The sequence below is a fragment of the Catharus ustulatus genome, chromosome 9 (assembly GCF_009819885.2).
Source record: "Catharus ustulatus isolate bCatUst1 chromosome 9, bCatUst1.pri.v2, whole genome shotgun sequence".
Lineage (NCBI taxonomy): Eukaryota > Metazoa > Chordata > Aves > Passeriformes > Turdidae > Catharus > Catharus ustulatus.
In genome coordinates, this window is record NC_046229.1 from 2,803,332 (window position 1) to 2,823,717 (window position 20,386).

General features: G+C 51.7%; 1 protein-coding gene across 1 annotated transcript; it reads right to left on the minus strand.

Moving 5' to 3' along the window:
- Nucleotides 1–5,368: 5,368 nt before the first annotated feature.
- Nucleotides 5,369–6,577, minus strand: FOXD3 (forkhead box D3). The gene has a single exon (XM_033067734.1). It carries the CDS (start codon nucleotides 6,575–6,577, stop codon nucleotides 5,369–5,371), a length of 1,209 nt encoding a protein of 402 aa, XP_032923625.1.
- Between the last annotated feature and the right edge of the window lie 13,809 nt (nucleotides 6,578–20,386).

Consider the following 20,386-nt stretch of genomic DNA (forward strand, 5'->3'; position numbering starts at 1 on the left):
AAAACCACTACCTGAGCCCGCAGGGAGATGGATTTATTTTTATTTTTTCCCATGAAATATTGGCACTTAATAAAGTAATTACTAATTATTAAGGGTTAGGGTTTTTCTCCTGAATCCCTGCGATTCTCTGGGCGCTGGAGGACGCGGAGTTTCCTTTTTCCGACCCGGGGGATGCTCCGAGTTCTCGGTAAAGCAGAGCGGGACATTCCATCCTTTCCTGGAGAGGAGAGGTTGGGCTGTTTTCGTGTGTCCCGGCTTTTCCCGTTTCGCTGAACCTCAGGAAAACCGGGATTTTATCCCACCTGGAGTTCAAGGACGCTCCGTCTCACGTTTTGCCGTCTTGATAAAGTCGTGCGGTTCCTGCTTTCCTCATCTTGCTTACCAAATCCCGGATTAATAAAGTTTGCTTAGTTATTTAAATAGATTAAATGTCACATTTTAAATGGAAGGGGAAGGTTCTACCTTCCTGACCTATTTTTCATTTCTGATTTAGAAAAAGGCAAGATTAGCATGGATATTGCATTTTCAAGGACCTCGCCACTATTAAATAGACTGTTAAGTGCATTTTATGGCTGAAGAGTCTGTTCCCAGTTCAGTCTGGAAGACGTGCTAAGTTCATCTCTACCTGCTACATTGAACATTCACTGACTAAAATACTTCCTGTGGATGTAATACCTATGCTCTGTATCTTTTAAGTACATAACGCTTGATGTTTTAGGGCTTCTAACACGTAATTCAATAAAATTTCAACACAAGCCCCCGGAATTGAAGTGTTGCCTCTCAACAAAACTGTTTGCCCAGTTGCGGCGATGCCCGGCTCGGGGAGGAGGAGGCGAGGAAGGCTCTGGGGATAGATGGCACGGATGCTCCGGGCTGCGGGCGGAGGTTGAAGCGCATCAGTGGCCGCCCGGGGGATGCTCGAGCCCGGACTGTCCGCAGCCGCGGGGATGGGCAGCGTAACTTGCGCGCGGAGCTCGCTGTGATTCCTCACTCGCTGCCTTTTAACACCAATAAAAAGCCCCCGGGAATGGCCAGGATGTTTTTTCGCTTCCCCGGAGCAGGTGGGGACAGGCCCCGAGCGCAGCTCGGACATGAGGAGGAGATCACAGAACTGCCCCAGGTGCCCCGAGAGGCAAAATCCCATCGAATTCCCCCATCCCAGGGAACAGCCCCCTGACCTGCACCCTCCCGGGTCAGGGAAAATCCCCACTTCCCCTAAAACAATCCTTGCAGGCTCTCTCCCGGAGTGGGAGAGCCCCGAAAATGAAGATTGGCTCATCCCAAAGGGAAATGTTTGCGCTCCGTCCTTTGTGTCCGGCCCAGGACACGGACCCCGGCTCGGGCGGGTTGAATCCCCCGAGCCCCGAACACCCGAGGAAGCCGGAGCCGCCCTCAAACGCTGCCCCTGTCCCAAAGGGGGCTGATGTGGATGATTTCCTGCGGCCACCTCTCGGTGCGACAGACCAAGAAGGAAAAGTGGACATCGCTCCCTCCCCGGAGCGCTCCCCGCGCTGTCCCCTCCGCTAAACCCGGCCTCGGTTCTGCCCTCCCGCAGCTCCGATCGGGGTCTCCGATCGCTCCCCCGCTCCGGGGACACTGCTGGGGCTCGGCTGGAGGATACCCCGAACTCTGGGACCGCTTGCTGAGATAACAACACACGCGCGATAAATGCGCGTTTATAAATAACCTCAAAAGGTCTTTTCCGACCCTCACTGCAGCCTTTCAACACCCATTAGCCCGAAACTTCCAGCCCCGCTCTGTGCCCGAGAGACACCGGTGATGCTATAAATAGGAGTCGGTAGCGCGGAGAGAGGGGAAAAGGGGGCGCAACTCCCGCAGACCGCGACAAAAACGAGAGGGATCCCCGGGAGCCCCACATCCGCCGAGGAAATGGCCCTGATGAACCCCATCCCGTCCCTTTTTCAACCAGCGTGATGGTTTAGAGGATTAGGGCCAGATCCTAGCTCCAGATCCTGTTATAAATTCCTTCCCCCGGCGGAGGGAGCGGCGGGGCCGTAATTGGAATAAATAAGGAGCGGGGTCGGGGAGGGTGCAGCGGGTGGTGGTTCTGGGTAAACTCTCGGGGCTGCGGGAGGGTCATTTTCCCGGTGTTTGGGATCTAGTTACTTCCAACACACCCCAGGGACCGACGTGACACGACTTATACTAATGGGCATCTGTCACCGGCCGTGTCAAGTTTTGCCATATGCGGCGGACAAGTTTGTGGAAGGGAAAACAAGGGAAAGAACAAGGGAAAGAACAAGGGAAAGAACAAGGGAGAGAGTTTCTGTTGTCTAGCTGAGGGAACTTCGCCGGGATATGCTGCTCTCGGCTGTCCCCGGCCCGGCTGCAAACCCTCCCCTGTTTGGGGACCGAATTTGACTGCCCCTGGATCCCCGATCCCCGCCGGAACGCCCCCGAGTCGGTATCATCCCGTACGGCTGCGGGCACCGGGGGTGCTCCCGATCCCCCGAATTACTCCCGGATTCCCGAGGGACTCCCGATCCCGGGGGTGCTCCCGACCCGCGGGCCGTGAGGGTGATCCCGGTGCCCGCGGATGCTCCGAGGGTGTTCCCAGATCCGGCTGCTGCGGGGATGCTCCCGGTCCCGGGGGTGCTCCCGGCCCCGGGGGGGGCGCGCCCGTTCCCCCGAGCTGCCGCGCCCCCCGCAGGCCCCGGTGCGCCACTGCAGCCCCGCGGCCACCGGGAGCCCCCACCCGCCCGCACGGCCCCACTGAACCCCTCCGAACCCTGCCGAACCCCTCCGAACCCCGCAGCCGGCGGCTCCCGCGGGAAGCTGGCGGCAGCACGGGGGGCTCATCCCGGGGTTCTTCCCGAGCCCCGCGCCTTCCCGGTACTGCCCGGCCCCGCGAGCCGCCACCGCTCCTTCCCCAGGAAAGGTTTCTCGTGCGGGCCGCTGTCCTCGGCGATGGAGGGGAAAGCGGGGCAGAGAAAGAGAGGCCGGGGGTTACGGAGGGAGAAGCGGTTCCCGAAGGGAGGCAGCGGGCAGGAAAGTTGCCGGTGCCGCCGCCGCCGGCGCGCAGATGCCGGGCCGAGGCATCGCTGCTATGTGGGGAAATATGAGCGAGTAATTTTATAAGTAACAAAGGCTGGGGAATGGAATGAGCCCCTGTTATCCGGTGTCCTCTGGAAGCCCTGGATCAGCAGCTTCTTGAGCCTCGCAGCGACTCCGGGCAGAGGCTCCTTTCTTTTTTCCCAGGGGATCGGCTAAATATAGCAACCCCCTCGATCGCACGAATCACCCACCATTTGCTGTTTGTGTAAAACCGATTAGCCAGACACAACTGTGAAACAACTCGTTCCTCCGACACCGCCACGCACCGCCACATTCCGGCCCGTGGGTGCCCGTGGAGGGCCCCGCGTGTCCCCGCTCCCTCCAGGTTCTCCCTGTCCCCGGCAGATGATTAGCGAGTCCTTATTTATAAAGTTCAAACTATCTCATCACCGGGGCTGCTCGGGTTTATTTTAGTCTATGTATGCGGAGGTATAAATATTTACTTAGGAAGAAATAATATTTACTGCTTACCAGGAAAGCAAGGACACTTTTATTTATATATTTATTTTAAATCCACGGCTGCCAGAGGGTTGTCGGAGGGGAAATAAGCGCCTGGTTCAGCTCCTCCCGCAGCCGAGCCTGCCGCATCCCGCATCCCGCCTGCATTTTACGCCGCCGATTTTCCTAACAAAGACAACGAATTATTTGAGCGGAAAAACAAAATCCACGACGGTTTTCCAAGGTGACAAAAATTCATGTTTGTGAGAGGGAGATAATAAAACACCGAACGCTGTCAGTGCACAGGAGACACCAAGATCTCACCAGGCTCAACCCCCGACGCGCCGCTTTAAATATTATAACACTACATATTAATTCTTTCTCTTTTTTTTCATTTTGACTGTCTCTGTATTTTAGCCCCGAAAATACATATGTATATATGTATATGTATATTATTTTTAATTTTCGCAGCTGCCATTAAAGCCGAGTTATTGGGAATTAACTAGGAAAGGCCGATCCCTTCCCGCGGGAAGAACCGCTGCTTTAAACCTGATTATTTCCCTGATCTAAATGAAAGATCCGCGCTTGGACACCGCACGGCCACAGCCTGAATATACATATAATTTTTCCCCTCTAAAATAAATAGTAAACACTGATTAAATCGACCCAGTGTGTTTTATTTAAAATAATTTCCCTTTTAATTAGCCCCGACCGCAGACTCAAAGCGTACCTATTCCGGCCGGGAATGCCGCAGCGCCGGGATGTAGTGCCGAAGTCAGGCCGAGAAAAATTAATATATTTAGGGAAACATCACGGCGCGCTCACGGGAGTCTCGGATCTGCCGGGGAAGGTTGGATTTGGAAGGAATCGGGGAAATTCCGAACGAGCGGGACCGAGCGCTCCCGAACCGGGCGGAGGGACCTGGGAAACGCGCCCGCACCGCGGAACCCAAAATTCCGCGTACCGGAGAAACCAGAGCTCCGCGTACCGGAGAACTCAGAGCTCCGCTTACCGGAGAGCCCAGAGCTCCGCGTACCGAGAACCCAGAGCTCCGCGGTACCGGAGAACCCAGAGCTCCGCGGTACCGGAGAACCCCGAGCTCCGCGGTACCGGAGAACCCAGAGCTCCGCGGTACCGGAGAGCCCAGAGCTCCGCGGTACCGGAGAGCCCAGAGCTCCGCGTACCGAGAACCCAGAGCTCCGCGGTACCGGAGAACCCCGAGCTCCGCGTACAGGAGAGCCCAGAGCTCCGCGTACAGGAGAGCCCAGAGCTCCGCGGTATCGAGAACCGAGAGCTCCGAGCCCGTCTCCAGCCTCCGCGGCCGCGCAGCCCCGTCCTGCGGGTGGGGGTCACAAAGACACCGCTCACACAGAGACGGGCAGAGCATTTTAAAAATTTATTTACAAAGTTGTGTACAACACGAAGGGATAACATTTAGAATACATATATTCATTCATATATAAACAGACTTCTATAATAGAATGACAGTGTTTTTCCTCCTTTTTTTTCTCTCTCTCTCTCCAAAATTCTCTTTTTTTTCTGTTCGTTCGTTTAATATTTAAAATTTCCCCCGCTTATTTCTTTTTTATACAATTTTTTTTTCCTCGTTTGTTCGTTTATTTCAGATAAAACCGCTCGGAGCGCCGGAACCTTCAAAAAAAGTGAAAGTTCGCAGCTCCTAATCGCGACCGTCATTTTCGCCTCTTTAGAAAAATAAAAACCCCGAAAGCAACGTCAGTGATTTTTGATACAAATATGTACAAGCGGCGGTGGCCGGTGCCCGCTGCTGCTCCGAGCCCGGGTGGCCGCGGAGCCCCCAGGGGGCGGCCGGAGCTCCCGGGGGCGCTGCCCGGGGCTACTGCGCCGGCCACTTGGCCTGCACGGCGGCGGCGGGGGCTGCGGGCTGCAGGAACTGCCCCGCGATGATGTTGGTAGGCACGCTGAGGATGGGGGCGATGGCCGCGGTGGTCCTGGCCAGCGCCAGCGGCTGGTGGGCCATGAGGGCCGACTGCACGGTGACCGGCGGCCGCAGGAAAGTCTGTGCGCTGGCGGCCGAGCTGGCGGCGGGGACGCCGATGATGTTCTCGATGCTGAAGGACGGGCGGCTGCTGGGCTCGGATTTGACGATGGAGCCGGCGGCGCCCAGGCTGTTGAGCTGCAGCTGGAGGCTGGGGCTGAGCTGGGAGTTGAAGGCTTTGCGGCTGAGCTCGCTGGACGGCAGCAGCGGCACGGCGGGCGGCAGCATGGGCCCCACCGGGGGGATGTAGGGGTACTGCAGCGCGGCCGCGGCCGCCGCGGGGTGCGTGTAGGCGCCGGGGTGCAGCCCGTAGGGGCGGCCGTAGGGTCCGGCCAGGCCGTAAGCGCCGAAGCCCTGCATCATCAGCGCCGTCTGGTCCCGCAGGTGCTCCTGCTGGTGCCGCTTGAAGCGCTTCCTGCGGCGGAGGAAGCTGCCGTTGTCGAACATGTCCTCGGACTGCGGGTCCAGCGTCCAGTAGTTGCCCTTGCCCGGGTTGCCGGGCTCCCGGGGGATTTTGACGAAGCAGTCGTTGAGGGAGAGGTTGTGGCGGATGCTGTTCTGCCAGGCGGGGAACTTCTCCCGGTAGTAGGGGAAGCGGTTGCTGATGAACTCGCAGATGCCGCTGAGCGTCAGCTTCTTCTGCGGGCTCTGCAGGATGGCCATGGTGATGAGGGCGATGTACGAGTAGGGCGGCTTCACCAGGCTGCTCTTGGGCTTGCTCTGCCCCGCCGCCCCGCCGCCGCCGCCGCCGCTCGCCCCCTCCTCGCCGCCCCCCTTGCCGCCCTCGGCCGCTCCGCCGGGGGCCGTCCCGGCCGGGCTCCCGCTGCCGCTGCTGCCGCTCTCCGCGCCCGCCTCCGCGGGCAGCGCCAGCTCCGCCGCCTCGTCCAGCGGCAGGCGCGGCAGGGCGGCGGGGCTGCCGGCCTCGCCTTCGCTGTCCTTGCCCGGCCCGTCGTCGCCCTCGCCCACCACGTCGATATCCACATCCTCGGCCGCCGGGACGGCGGGGCCGGACATGTCGCTGGCGCTGCCGCCGCCCGACAGGGTCATCCCCGCTCGGCGGACGGGGCGCGGCGGCGGCGGCGGAGGCGGAGGGGCCTCCCGCCCGCACCGGGCTCCCCCCGCGCCCCGCTCCCACCGCTCCTCCGACCGGCCCCGGGGGCTACACCCGAGCGGCCCGGCTGCGCCCCGCGGCGCCGTCCCCGCGGGGCATGGGGCGGCCGCGCCCGCTGCTCTCCCGTCCGCGGGGCTGCCCTGGCCGCCCGGTCACCTCCCGCCGCCGGGCATCGGGGCTCAGGCGGCGCCGCCGGATCCCGCCCGCCGCGATGCGCGCCCGAGGGCGCCGCGCATGGGGCCGCTCCGCGGGCCGCCGCCGCTCCACCGCTCCGCTCCGCGGCCGCGCCGCGCACCGCTCCGCCGCCCTCCGCGCCGGCTTGGTTCTTTGGGGTTTTTTTTGGTTGTTTATTTTTTTTTCCTCTTCCCTCTTTCTTCCTCTCGTCCGGCTTTTTTTTTTTGGCCGCTGTTTTTTCCCCCCCTCGGCGGAGGGAGGGGACGGAGCTGCCGGCGGCCGGGCGGGGCGGGGGCAGCAGGCCGGGGGTCGCGGGGCCTCGCTCGCCACTTTGGCAGCGCGGCGGTCCCGACTGCCTGATAGATTACTTTCCCGTTAAAGATATACTCGGAGGCGGCTGCACGTGACCGCCTGACGTCAGGCGCCCCGCTGTGAAGTCATGCAAAACTCGAGTTGTTTCATGGACTGTCAACAAAGAGCGGCGGCGGCTCCGCTCCGCCCGCCCCGACGGGCCCCGACGGCACCGGCACCGTCCGGCCCCCGCGGAAATGTCCCCGCACCGGGGCTCGCCGCTGCCGCTCTCGGGGCGCTCGGCAGCCCAGGCTCAGCGGATGCGCCGCCGCAAGAGCGCTTAAAAGCACCAAGTTTGGGCTTTGAAACCTTTGTGGTTTTTTTTTCCGTTGGTTTCTTTTTTAATTTTTTTTTTAAATTTTTTTTTCTAGCGGCAGCAGCACCAGCTGGGAACGGAAGATCAGAGAATAGCTATTGATTAATCTATTAGGTTAGTTGCAGGGAGAAATAAAAAAGACGTAAAATAACAAAGGGAAACTATAAATAAAGAACCTTTTAGCCGGTTACTTTTTTTTTCCTAATTTTTTTTCTTTGTTTTTTTTTTTGTTTGTCTCTTGTGTTTTTTTTTTTCTTTTTTTGTTTGCAGGGGTGTTAACGACTTAATCATTGCGGGCGTTAGCATATGAAAAAGTAGGAAATGAGGGAGTGTGTGTGAATGTGAGGACCGTATTGCCGCGGCCCCAGGTAAGCCCCGGCCCGGGGAGAGGCGCCCGGCGGGGCGGGAGGGGGCCCGGCCGCCCACCCCTGTCCCGGTGCGGAACCCCGGCTGCTTCCCGGCCTTCGGCTTCTTAATCCGTCCCGCCGCTCTGGTACCTCCGGCACGTGTTGTCCCATTTCGGTAAATACAATTAAATTAGGAAAATGCCCCAGGAGCCAACGATTTCCTATGAGCGGCGCTGGTTTAGGGAAAGCAATCCCCTCCTTCCTCCGAAATCCATCGGGGCTCGGAAGGGTCGCTGTCCAGGGCTCTCGCAGAGCCTCTGCCGGGGCTGGGGGAACCTTCCCGCTTTCCCCCCGCGCTCGTTTTTCCGCGTGTCCCGCAGATCTCCGCGGCCCGTGACCTCCGCACCCGCGCAGCGCCCGCTGTCACAGCGCTCAGAGTCACCGACCCACACACGCGCTCCTTTATGTGCCACCCCAAAGGCTCTCCAAAAAAAAAAAAAAAAAAAAAAAAAAAAGGAGGAAAAACCCCAACTCCGCAGCCCCTTGTTCCATTTGTTGCGCTTTTCTTCGGCACAATAAAAGTCAAATTAATTGATTCATACTATTAATTACGGTGCTTAGCGTGAAAAGAAACGTTTCCCCTCGATTAGGGCTCTATTGTGCTGACGCCGTGTTCCATCACGGCTGCCGGCTCCGCGCCTCTCCGCGCCCCTCCGCGGGCGCTGCTGCGGCTCCCAGGCCTCCACCTGCCCAAATCCAGGGCAGCATTTCTTAACCCATCACTCTGGAAAGTATTAAGGAGCCCTAAAGGGCGGAGAAAAGCTTTTCTAAAAATCAGGAAAGTTTCCCCCAAATAAACTGTGAGCCCCCGAATCCGTGGAAGTTCAGGAGCTGCGTCCTGCAAAGCGATAAAACAATTAAAGCCGCTCCTGTGGAGGTGGAAACCCACAATAATGGCACGGCCAGAAATAGAAAGTGGGCGCCCATATAGACAGATAGATTTAGCAACAGGAGAAAAACAAACTGTATGGTCCGGATCGATACGGAGTCAAATAGAGACACGGCAGCAACGGGAAAAGGGAGGATGGAATAAGTTATGATAGAGAGGGAGAAATTAATTACAACTCAATCTGATTCTAATATGGGAAAGCAAGATCCTGGCTGCGAAGCGAGTTAAAAATAAATCCGGAGGTTGAGCCTCGGGGGTGGGGGGGATTGTGGAGGAAAGACAGGGCTGGGGCAATTTCTGCTTCTGTAATCGTTTTAAAGGAAGGAGAAACCAAAGGTGTCCCCTTTCAGCTCCTTAAGCCTATTACTTTCACTAATGAGTTATATAAATCGTTGACCTGACCTGGATTAAACCAGCATTGTCGTTCGGTACGAACGTGCGGGGGTAAAGGGGCTCGCAGGAAAGGGGCTGCGGGTGAGAAATCCCTGTAAAATAAACACATCCAAAGGAGGGGACACGACAGGGACACACAGACATCCCCCGACGGCCAGGACGGGGCGAGCGGCGGGGCCTGGACCCCCCTTCAGCCGGACTTTTCGCTAAAGATGTAGATTATTAAATATATATCATTTCCCCCCTGTATTTTTAGGCCTCTATCTGCACGTGTTTGGTTTATTTTCTTCATTTTTCTTTCTTTCTTATTTTTCCTTTTTTTTTTTTAATTTTTTTTTTAAATTGTAATAAATCGCCCGTAAACCCGGCAGACCTCAGTGTAAAACGAAATTGGTCATGTTTCCAGAACGGTTTCGGATTTATTTGTATTGGAAATGTATAAACATCCATTCTGTAAAAGGCAACACGTTTAATTAACGATGAGAGAGCAGTTAGGGGCAGAAAGCTAGTAAAATTGTGTGATAAATTTATGGCATTGTTAGCGTGCTTTTAATTATGGCTATTATGTTAATTATTTCACATTAGCATGGAGTTATCAGCAGCATGTCAGATTTAATCAAAACGAGCCTTTCTCTCGAAAACTGTGCTTTTCATTCGCCGCGAGGAGAACGGGGGGTCCCGAGCCCAAGCCGCTTCCCCCCTTCTTTATTTATTTAAAAATAAATAAATGAAGGCTTTAAAAAAGAGACTTCCCAGTGAAAAGAGTGGCTGGACGTGATCCGGGCTGGTGCAGGCGGCAGATCCCTTTAGGCTACAGCGAGCAGCGCAGGGAGGCTGAGGAGAGAAGCGACGCTCTTGTTTTTTAGGAATTCACCATTTTCACCCCCTCCGGAGAAGGCATTTTATCATTTTGGATCATTCTGTCAAACAATATGATGTTGCTCATTTTTATCTGTCCCGTTTTACAAAGCCCCCGTTCACACTGCCGGCCAGGACAACGCGCCTCGGTACAAAAGAATAAAAGAGACAAGCCGGGAGGATACGGGATCGCTGCACGGATCAAAAAGGAGGAAAGAGGAGGAGGTGTGTGCGAGTGTGAGCGTGTGTGTGGGTGTGTGTGTGAGTGTGTGTGTGCTCGGTGGGGCTCGGGGCCGGCTCCGTGCCCGGCTCTGCCCCGCAGCTCCGCGGCCGCGGTTCCCGCACACGCTCCGCAGCTCCCGGAGCCACCCCCCGCCACCCCGGGGAGGCGACCCACCGTCTCCCCAAGAGCTTCCGTGCACAAATAAAATAGAGAAATACAAAGAAAAAAAATTAATAAAACCGCCCGTGTGTGGCAGCGGAGTTTTTGGGGGGCTCCGTCCGGCCCCCTCCGCGGCCACCGCTCCGCGCAGCGCTCCCGGCTCTGCCCGAGCCCCCTCCTCCGGCCGGCCCCGCTCCCCCTTCCCCACGGGAGCGGGGGGCTGCGACCACGGCAGCTGCTGGCTTATTTTTAGAGCATTTCCATTCCTCCGGTTAATTTTAGATCGATCCATTATTTAGCCCCAGTTCGCCTTTAGGGAAACCCAAGCTGGGGGCGGCCGGCGCTCCGCGGCCGCGGGACTTTCCCCCGTGCGAGGCGCAGGGGAGGCAACTTTGGGGATCCCCCGTGGCACCCTGGGCTCTGCCGGAGGGAGCAGGGACCGCGCCCCGCGCATCCTGCGCCTCCCCCGCCTGCCCCCGCGCTGTTTGCGCGCTGCCTTTTCCCGCTGAGCTTCAGCGCTCAGGTTTTCCACCTTCCGCAGCCTTTTCCCCTTTTGGGAGACACCCCCAAATACCCCCCCAAAGCCCCCTTCCCGAGCGGGGCAGAGGTGCCGGGGCTCGGCTCGGCCCCGGGGAAGGCGCGGACCCCCCGTTCAGCCCCCCGGAGGGATGCGGGGGTGTGCGCGGTTCTTACGCGGGTGTTTATGTGCTCCCCAAAGGCAGCCCCCGCCGTCGGGGCCGGGGAGCGGCTCAGCCCCGCACCGTGTCCATCCTCCCACCGCCCCTGCAGCTTCTCTAAATTAAACCCCAGCCCAGCTCCGAGTTTGTGCAGGACCGCGAATCGCCTTGAATTTGGGGTTGGTTTTCCTGAAGATGCGTCCTGGCGCTGGTCATCGCCTCCTCTGTCCCTTCCCTCCCCTGGGAGCTGGCAGGGTGCAGGCGGAGCAGAACCCAGCTCGGCTCGGCTTGGACACAGGCAGGAAAACATCCCTGCAAATCCAGGCAGCTCAGGTGTCCCAAGGTATCCTCTTGGGACCCACAAAATAAAATCAAAAGGGTCAGAAGAGTGGAGCCTGGTACAGGTGAGAGATTTAGGTGCTTTACAAGGCAAGGAGAGAGGAAAATTAATCAAATAAGTTAAAATACAGAATTATTATTAGGCAAATGAGGCTGTGAGAGCAGAGGAGCTCTGCCGCCCTTTGGGCAAGAGGGCTGCACAGTTAGCTGAGACCTGATTCGAAAAACAAAAAACAAAAAACACCCAAACATTTGGCAGTCGTTCAATCAAAATTCGTTTGTTCTTCAGATTCTCATTTTGCAAATCCCAGCTCTAAACAAATGGATATTTATCCCCAGTTTTGGCTGCAAGCACCTGCACCCACTCTGCAGCCCCACGCAGCCCTGGCATCCAGCAGTGCTGATTCCTGGAAGGGCCCTGCTCCTGTTCCCAACCATCTCCAAAAATCGGCTCAAACTCATCCACCAAACACCCTGACACATCCCTGCCCCTGGAGGAGGCTCCTGTGCTGTGGGGTGAAATAAATACACAGGAGCAAAAACAAGAGGCAAAAAAATAAATCCCTTTAAATTTGATTTATTTGAATTCCTGGAGGGAAGGGAAGGGTGGGAAGGGGTGACCCTGGCCGGGTGCTCTGGGGGGAGGCACAGGGCAGCCCCCAGCCCTGCTCCACGCTCAACAGAATTATTGGGGTGAGACACAGACACCCCAGGGAATGGCTGGGCTGGGAAGGGATGTGCTTTGACCACTCCTTCAAAACCTGGGGATTCCTCCATTTATGCATGGATAGGCTCAGTAGAGGAGATTTTATGTGAAAACGAGGGAATTTTAGGTGAAAATACCCCTATTTGTCTGAACAAACACGGCAGAGTATTTTCCCCTTCGTGTCTGTGCGGCCCAAAGGGATGGTGCGAGTGCTGCCGGTTTGGCAGCAGATTTGGGGACATGCCTTCAGAAAGGGGGGGATGCCACACAAAAAGAAGGGACACGACTCAAAACGAGGATCCACAGAGAGGCAGCAGCGGCAGCTCCTTCCACACCTCTGTCCCTGTGTGTTTTCACAGCGACTTCGCAGGTGGGCAGGAGGTGCGAGGGACACACAGCAGGGTTGTTGTCCCAGTTATTCCCCTGGCCAGCCAGATGCAAATGAAGACGCTCAGAGGATTTCCAGTGCTGTGAGGAAATCCCTTTGCTGAAAGCTGGTAGCTCTCCACGGGCTGGCCCAGCGTGAAGCAAACTCTGAACTCACAGCCAGTCCCGAGAGATTCCCCACATCGCGGGATTGATCCACGATTTCATTTTCTGCCTCAGCTCAGGCAGGACATCGATGGGAGCTGCTCCCCCTCCATGTGCTCTCCTGCTTCCCAGGGCTTCATTTGTTTGTTTTTAGCAGGGTAGTTTTGTGAGCCGCTCCTCTGGCTCGTGTACAACACCCTGGATTCCCTTTATTAAGCACGGCAAGACAAGCGCTGAGTTATGGCAGTTGTTAATAAAATTACTCTGCTAATATTTTTCCCCAACACATGGAATATTATTGATGGATCAGGGATGGGGCCCATGCATCACCCCAGCTCCACGTGCACCATCCAAATGGGGCCTTGGTGGAGTGTAAGTGGTGCACAGGCCTTTTATGGGCCTTCTGCAGAATGGTGAATTTTACCCAAAATGCAGGTTAAAACCCGTGTTAGGTATTAATGTAATCAGGTCCATAATCTCTCTATCAAAAACTCCCCAAGCACCTCTTCACCTGCTAAACCAGGTAGCTCCTTATCTGGAGAGTGCTGTAACACGTTCTAGGGGACTTCTTGCTTGTTTTTGGTAAAGCAAATATGCATTGCTCATTCCCTGCAAGTCCTGGCTTAGGGCAGAGCATGGGGAGTCACCAAATCCTGACCTGCCAGTCCAACATTCTCCTCCTTCACTTTCAAACACAGAATTAAATTATCACAATTTTTCTATGAAAACTTGGTGACCTCCACAAGCTTCTTGGAAACAGAAGCACCAGTTACAGAAAGAAAAGATCCTGTTTTAGTTTTTCCCCCAAAAATATCTACTGTTTAAGACCAAAAAATACCTATTTGTAATTTTTTTGGGGGCAACATATTTCCAGGAGAGCTACAGCTTCCTTTCCCTGCAAAGCTTCATCAGCTTCATTCATCAGGGCATTTCTGTGAATTCCATTTAGATCCTTCACCTTATTAGAGGTATTTTATTAAACATTTTATTAAAGCCTTTTAATGCCTTCCAGGGCATGTTGTAAAACCCTACTGATTTCAGAAGCTTCTGGATGAGCTTTTCCAGCACTTCCACGTTGAGAGCACACATTGGCAGCTTAGCTCATGTATAGGATAGGACAGATAAAACCAGGGAGGGTTTTAACTTTGAACAAAATCATTAAAGAGTAGTATTTCCAATTGAAAGTGGAGGATGTGAAGAATAAATATATATTCCCTAAAACACATCAGTATTATTTTTTTTGTTTGATTTCCTCTTTTGCCCAGGTAGGAAAAATTTCCAAGAGGAATTCCTGGTATGGAGGTGATGAAATGTTAATTTGCAGCCTGTAAATAAAGCTGATTTAGGGACTCTTGTTAAAATATTCCATGAGAGAAGAATTCAACAGGTATTTTTAAATGGACTCTGAGCAACTGGGCAGAGAAAAAACATGTCTGTGGGACCATGAAACATTTATCTGTCCAGAAGGAGACAAGGAAAAAAAAAAAAGCCAGGAATGATCTATCATAAGGGAGGAAATCTGCACCTCAGCATTTGCCAAAATGTCTTAATTGCTTTGTAAACTCATCTAAATAAATAAAATGTGGAGGGCTGTCTCAGCTCTCTGCTAAGGAGCAGCAAGTGTTGCCTGGGGATGAAAGTCTCAACCCTGCCCAGTTTGGGAGTGCTGCTGCTGGTGCAGGGGGTCAGGATGCTGTCCCAGGGCTTGGAGCAGCTCCTGGAGGTGGGGAGGGATCCCTGCCCCAGCCCTTGGCCACTGGCAGGAGAGACTCGGGGGTCTTTTAGCCCTGCTGGAAAATCACACCCACTGTGGCTCCTCTTCACTTGTTTTTTTAGTGCTCTTTGCATTTTTTTCCTGGTGAAAATGGCTCTGTGATGCACACATCACTCACTCTGAGGGCTTGCACACCATGGTTATGAGAGGCTCCTTCTGGCTGCTTGGCTTCGTTTAAAACTTTCCAATCTGTGCCTTTCCTCTTCAAAATCCACATTGCTCAGGGCACATCCTCCTGGTTCTTGTACAAAGGTGATTGTCCCTCTCTCCTCCTGTGTGGTGAGACCCCACCTCCAGCTCTGGGTCCCATCAGGATGTGGAGCTGCAGGATAAAGCCCAGAGGAGGCCGTGGGAGAGCTGGGGGTGCTCACCTGGAGAAGGGAAGGCTCCAGGGAGACTTTAGAGCCCTTTGCAGTGCCTAAAGGTGCATAGCATTTAAACCATGTAAATTAATGAGACTTAAATATGTGCTTCAGGTTAACAAAATTCTAACGCTGAACTGGAGCTTCATTTTCCACATAGGTCTTGTTCAAATTTGTAAGGTAAATTTTCATCTTCATATATATGAAATATCTTCCTTCCTGCCTTTCTCCTGATAGATTTTACCATTTTATTTTCATTTCTTAGTGAACCTGGACCTACAGCAATGGTCATTCCTGTACTGGAGCTGCAGCTGCTGAGTGGCCTCAGGCTGGAAATGGGGCTGGTGGGAGTTCAGCAAACACTGCTCATGGACAGAGGATGACCAGAGGAGCCTCATGGCTGAGACTTTGTCACACTATCCTGCTGCTTTGGCTTTAATTAATTGATTAATTAGGCTTTTAATAACAGCCCAGTCCTGCACTCTTTTTGCATGCAAAAAATGGGATTTTCTCACAAAGCTGTGCTGGATCCTGAACAACTTCACTCATGGTGTTGCTTCCTCTGCAGTGATTATTTGCAGGAGTTTTTGCCTGAGTTGGTAAGGATTTTCATTCTGGGAAGGACATATGTCCAGCATAGCTACAGCTAACATGTCCTGCATGATTTACATGTTTCTTATGTGTGTGAAATGTAATATACTTACATGTTTTGGAGTCATGTATTTAGCTATGATCTCATGTAAGTCTGGCAGATAAATGTGTTCATCTCATATAGCACTGACATACTTATTTTCACTCAGGACTGCTTTTATTCAAGGACTTCTTTCAGTGCTTGCTAGGGTCAAGCAGCCTCGTTGTTGGCTCAGCTGGATCATTATAAAGTTTAAATTTTCCCTTCAAATTTCAGTGATCTGAAATAAAACCACGTAAGCCACGTAACCATTGTGTTTAAGTTAAATTTTAATGCCAGATACGGATCCAGTGGTGCAAAGATCGATGCCTGTCTGCATGGGATTTGATAATTGCTGGGAACTGCAATGATGTTTTATTTTCTGCCTGCCCATGACACTTCAGTGACCAATCTCTGGGTTTTATTCCTTCAAAGAACGATGTGGAACAGGCTGAGCTGCAGCTCCTGCCCAGGTGAACGGCACCTCCCTTCCAAAACAACTTTGTGCAACTTGCTGCCAGAATTACCTGGACAGAAATCTCTTTAAATTCGAGTTTCTTTCACATTGCTCTGATTTCTTGAGGCTGAGGAAGAAAAGGGAGGAAGGAGGGAGGAAGAGGAGTGTCCTGATTCTGAGGAAGGTATGAATCTGAAAATGGAGAACTTAAAAAAAAAAAAAAATCAAGAGGAGAAATTAATTAAATAAATGCTAATATAGAAGTAAAAAACCCCATGCCTGACAGGAGAGCAGCATTTTAATGCCATAACTCGTGAATAATCTTGCTGAAAGCTCTTTGTGCTTGCTGCCCTTTGGTACCTGACTGTGCTTCTATGCTGATGTTTGTTCCTGGTTTCTTCTGCTAAACTTTATAAAGCCAACTTGAAAAAAAAAAAAAAGGGGGGGGTTGGGAAGTGTTTCCACAATTATCCCCTCACCAATCTACTGCAGTAAATTACCCCCCAGCCCCATGCTTTGGTGTTTAACATGAAGCAGATGAGAGAGCTCCAGATTTAGTTTAATAAACTGTAATTTCTGACAAAGGTAACTGTCACCTTCTGTTTCATTCTGCGCGTTTATTTTTCAAGCACCAGAGCTGACCTCTGAACTCAATCTGCACTTGCCTATTGATGCATAAATATCTGTAATATCACAGTAAATTAAATTCAGTTTTAAAGGGTTTCTATTTAACAATCTGTCAGAACTTTCACAGCGTTTGATTTCTAGTTTCCTCTGTCCACTGACAGGTTTATCTCGGTATGGCTTGATTAATGAAACCTTTTATTTGCAGTAAGCACACCTATTATTACCATAATCTCTTAATGCTTGCTTAGGCAACATTGTACCCTGACAGCAGGGCTCCAAAAACTTCCAGCCCCTTCAGTCCTCAGCAGAACAGGCAGCAGGATTTGGGGTTGGAGAAGGGATGGGACTGCCCTGCCCTCCACTCTTGGAGGTGTTTGCAAAATCAAGAAGTTTCCCAGTTTAGCAGGTTTGGAAATGTTATTTTCATGGAATAAACTTGGCTTATTAGAAAGAATTTTCACCTGAGATTAACAAATCCACATTTAATTTTGATTAGAGTTTCCTGGGGAGGAAAGGGATGTTCTCAAGATGAGTTCTTATGGATGATTTGTTGAATTTAGGGAAATACACTACAGGATAGCCTGGAGAAGTTTGTGTAGGTTTGGATATCAGAGATGTTGACTCCAATTCCTGGTTTTCTTAGGAAAACCCAGGGAAAATCACTTCATCTTGCTGTGCTGTAATCCCATCTCACTGGTGGTCGTGAGTAATGAATAAATAAAATTACACCACATGAGGGACAGAGTGAAACTGCTCCAGATCAGAGACAGTCAGGCCAAAATATTCCAAATTTCTTTCCTTCCTGCACAGGAGGAAGTTGAATTCCTGATGCCCCCACACTTCCAGCAGGCAGAGCTGCTGCTGTGGATGAGGAGGACTCTGCAGCAGGGACTTGGATGAAAAATGAGGTGCCTTGGTACCCTGAGCAGGACAGAACAAGGAAGGAACCAGCAAGTCACACCCCTGGGCTAGAGAAAAATGTGATTTTTGTCCCTGAGAGAGCTTTATGTTTAGACAACTTAAGGAGAACAGCAAACTTCCCTGGGTCCCTGAGGATTTTCTCTTTCCAGGTGAGGATGAACTTGCAGCCCCACGGAGAGCAAAGGGAGCTCTGACACCAAATTCATCCTGGCCATGGTTCACTGGGAGTTTGATTTCATTCCTATCCTTGTTTACAGCTGGGTTTTGGGCTGTTTCCAAACTCCTCCTCACTGGGAATTCTGTGTTATAAGCTGATTGTCAGACTCTGTCAGATTCTGAAAATAAAGACCCCACCTCCCAACCTGAGCACCTAAAATGAGACTGAATAATTTAGGTGGGCTCTGACATCTCCAACTTTCCATGGACACCCTTCGCTTTTTTCCAGGATCTCTCTTCTGTTGAAATCCACATCCCTCTGGAATCAGGGACAAAGTTGCCAGCAAAGATTTGATTGCTTGGATGCCAATGTAAGGATTGCATGTGGAAAACATCACTCCAAAAAGTCACAAATCCCTCTTGTGCAGAAATATCAACAATTTCCATGTCAGCACTATTAAAAAGGAGAATAATTCTGCAGGTGATTTGTGAACTTGTTTCTTCAGGATGAAAACATTTTGAGAGGTTTATGGCATTAAGATGTTAATCAGCATCAGGAAACACATCTCAGTTCTGCAGTAAGACCAGAGAGGCACTGACATAAATAAACAACTCACAAATGAGGATTATATTTGTCTGTACAAAAGCAAACGTGACACTGCACATATAAACCTGATCTCAGAATATTTTCATGGTATAAAAACTCGGAGAGATTCTTTAGAAGCAAATTGTATATTTTCAATCAATAAATGCAATATGGTTCCATGGCCCTGCACCCAGTGTGTGTTTCTGCAGCTCCAATCCACAACTGCCTGTCATAAAAGTGTTTATTCGCTCACAAGTGCAGATTCTGCTCCTGCAACCCTGCTGCTGGAATTATTATAATTCTCCAACACGTTTCAGACTTTTTTTGGGTTGTTTCACACTCTGCTTTTTAACCTTCAACAACAAATATTGTTGTATCATGAAGACAGCAAATCCAAACAATTACATATGTAGTCCAAAGGCATACACAAGAAAATCAATATTTGACATCTTTGCAACTCCCTCCTTGGAGCAGCGCTCAATAGCTCTTATTCATTATACACTTATATCTCTTTCAGATTCGCCTTTGTCACCAGAAACCCATTTTTTTTTCTCCTTTGACTTCCACATAACTTCTTTGCCCTGTACTTTTACAGATGCCTTCTGGCTATAAATACTAATGAAATCTCTTTGCTTAATTCAATTTTGCTGGTACACTTACAGTTATGACCTAACTTTCCCACGAGAGAGACTGATTGAACATTCCAATACCTTATGGATGGGAGCAAACACTCCACAGAACTGGACTGACAATTTCCATAATTATAGAATTCACAGCCTAATGACCTTAAAAAACAATAAAAAGATCTCTTGTTAATTCCATTTCTGTTACTGACATTCAAGATATTTCATTTTTCACAGGACAACAAATTTACTTTTTATTTTCAAAAGAGCACTCTATCCTTTTACCCTAGATTAAATTTTCTGAATATTGAAGGATTTCATTGAATATTTAGCATTTCTTTGTCTTTTAAAAGTTAGAATATTTATGATCCTTAGAATGCTCCTGACTGATTTATAGCAATCAATTACAAGAGTGCGTTTTGAAATAGCCCTTTTAAAAATGAAGAATAGAATAATTAAAAAGATCAGAAGTCCTCCCTTGCATATAATTATTTCATTATTTCATTACAGTGCAGAAATTGTTTTTGCTGACTGGGAACAATTTTAATTGAGCAAAAGCTGTATTAATATACGATAGCAAGCAGTTCTTCCTAAGAAATAAGAGCACTAATTGCCTAAATTTTTATTCAGCACAGTGAGCCTTAAAAGCCACATTGCAATATAAACCTAATCACTGGCTACAGAGGATCCTTTTGGATGGTGGAGACATTCCCAAAGCACAACCTTGCTGTGCAGTTAATTTATGCCTTCAACAGGTTTATTGCTGCACGAGGCGTTTGTTTGGGTGCTGATTTTGGCTGAGAGCAGAGAGCTCTCAGGGCAGTGCCACCCAGGGCCACCTTGTCCCCACGTTTTTGTACCAACACTCCTCACTTCCCATCTGGATCCCTCTCTGCTGCTCCAGAGCAATATGGGGAGGAAGAGAAACACCACCAGAGAGAAATTAAAAGCAGGAGCCTGACTTTGATGTCTTGAATCACCACGGGAGTGAAGTTTGCTCTCACTGGAAGGATTTGGGGAGCTTGAGCTGTTGCTGGAAGCTCTGAGCTGGACATTCCCCACCCAGGTAGGAATCCCCTGCTTTTCCAAGGTCTCCTGCTTTGCCCAGGAGACCTCTTCTCATCCTGCTGTTGATCTCTGTGTTGGAAATATTTCACCATCACTGATGCCACCTCATTTCAGGGGGCTGGATTCTCTCTGCCACCTGCTGAAGAGCATCCCTGTGCTGAGAACCCCTGTGCTGGCTGGGCTGGGACTCTCTGGCCCCATGTGATGTGACAAACGATTGTCAGCTCTGCAAACACACACCAGCACCTCGGTCACCCTTGCAGAAGGGTGGGATTGGGCTGTCCCCAGTAAGGGGGCACTGACAGGACTCTATAGGGGCATGGCTATAGGGCTTGGGCACCCACCAGTCGTTCTTTGCTCCCAAACCCTCCCCACCCTCTGGGATGTGACATTCCAATGTGCCAGGCACAGGAAAGCAGTTCTTATTTTAGCTGCCAAGCACAGCTCAACATCCCTGCTGATACAGACCACGAAACAC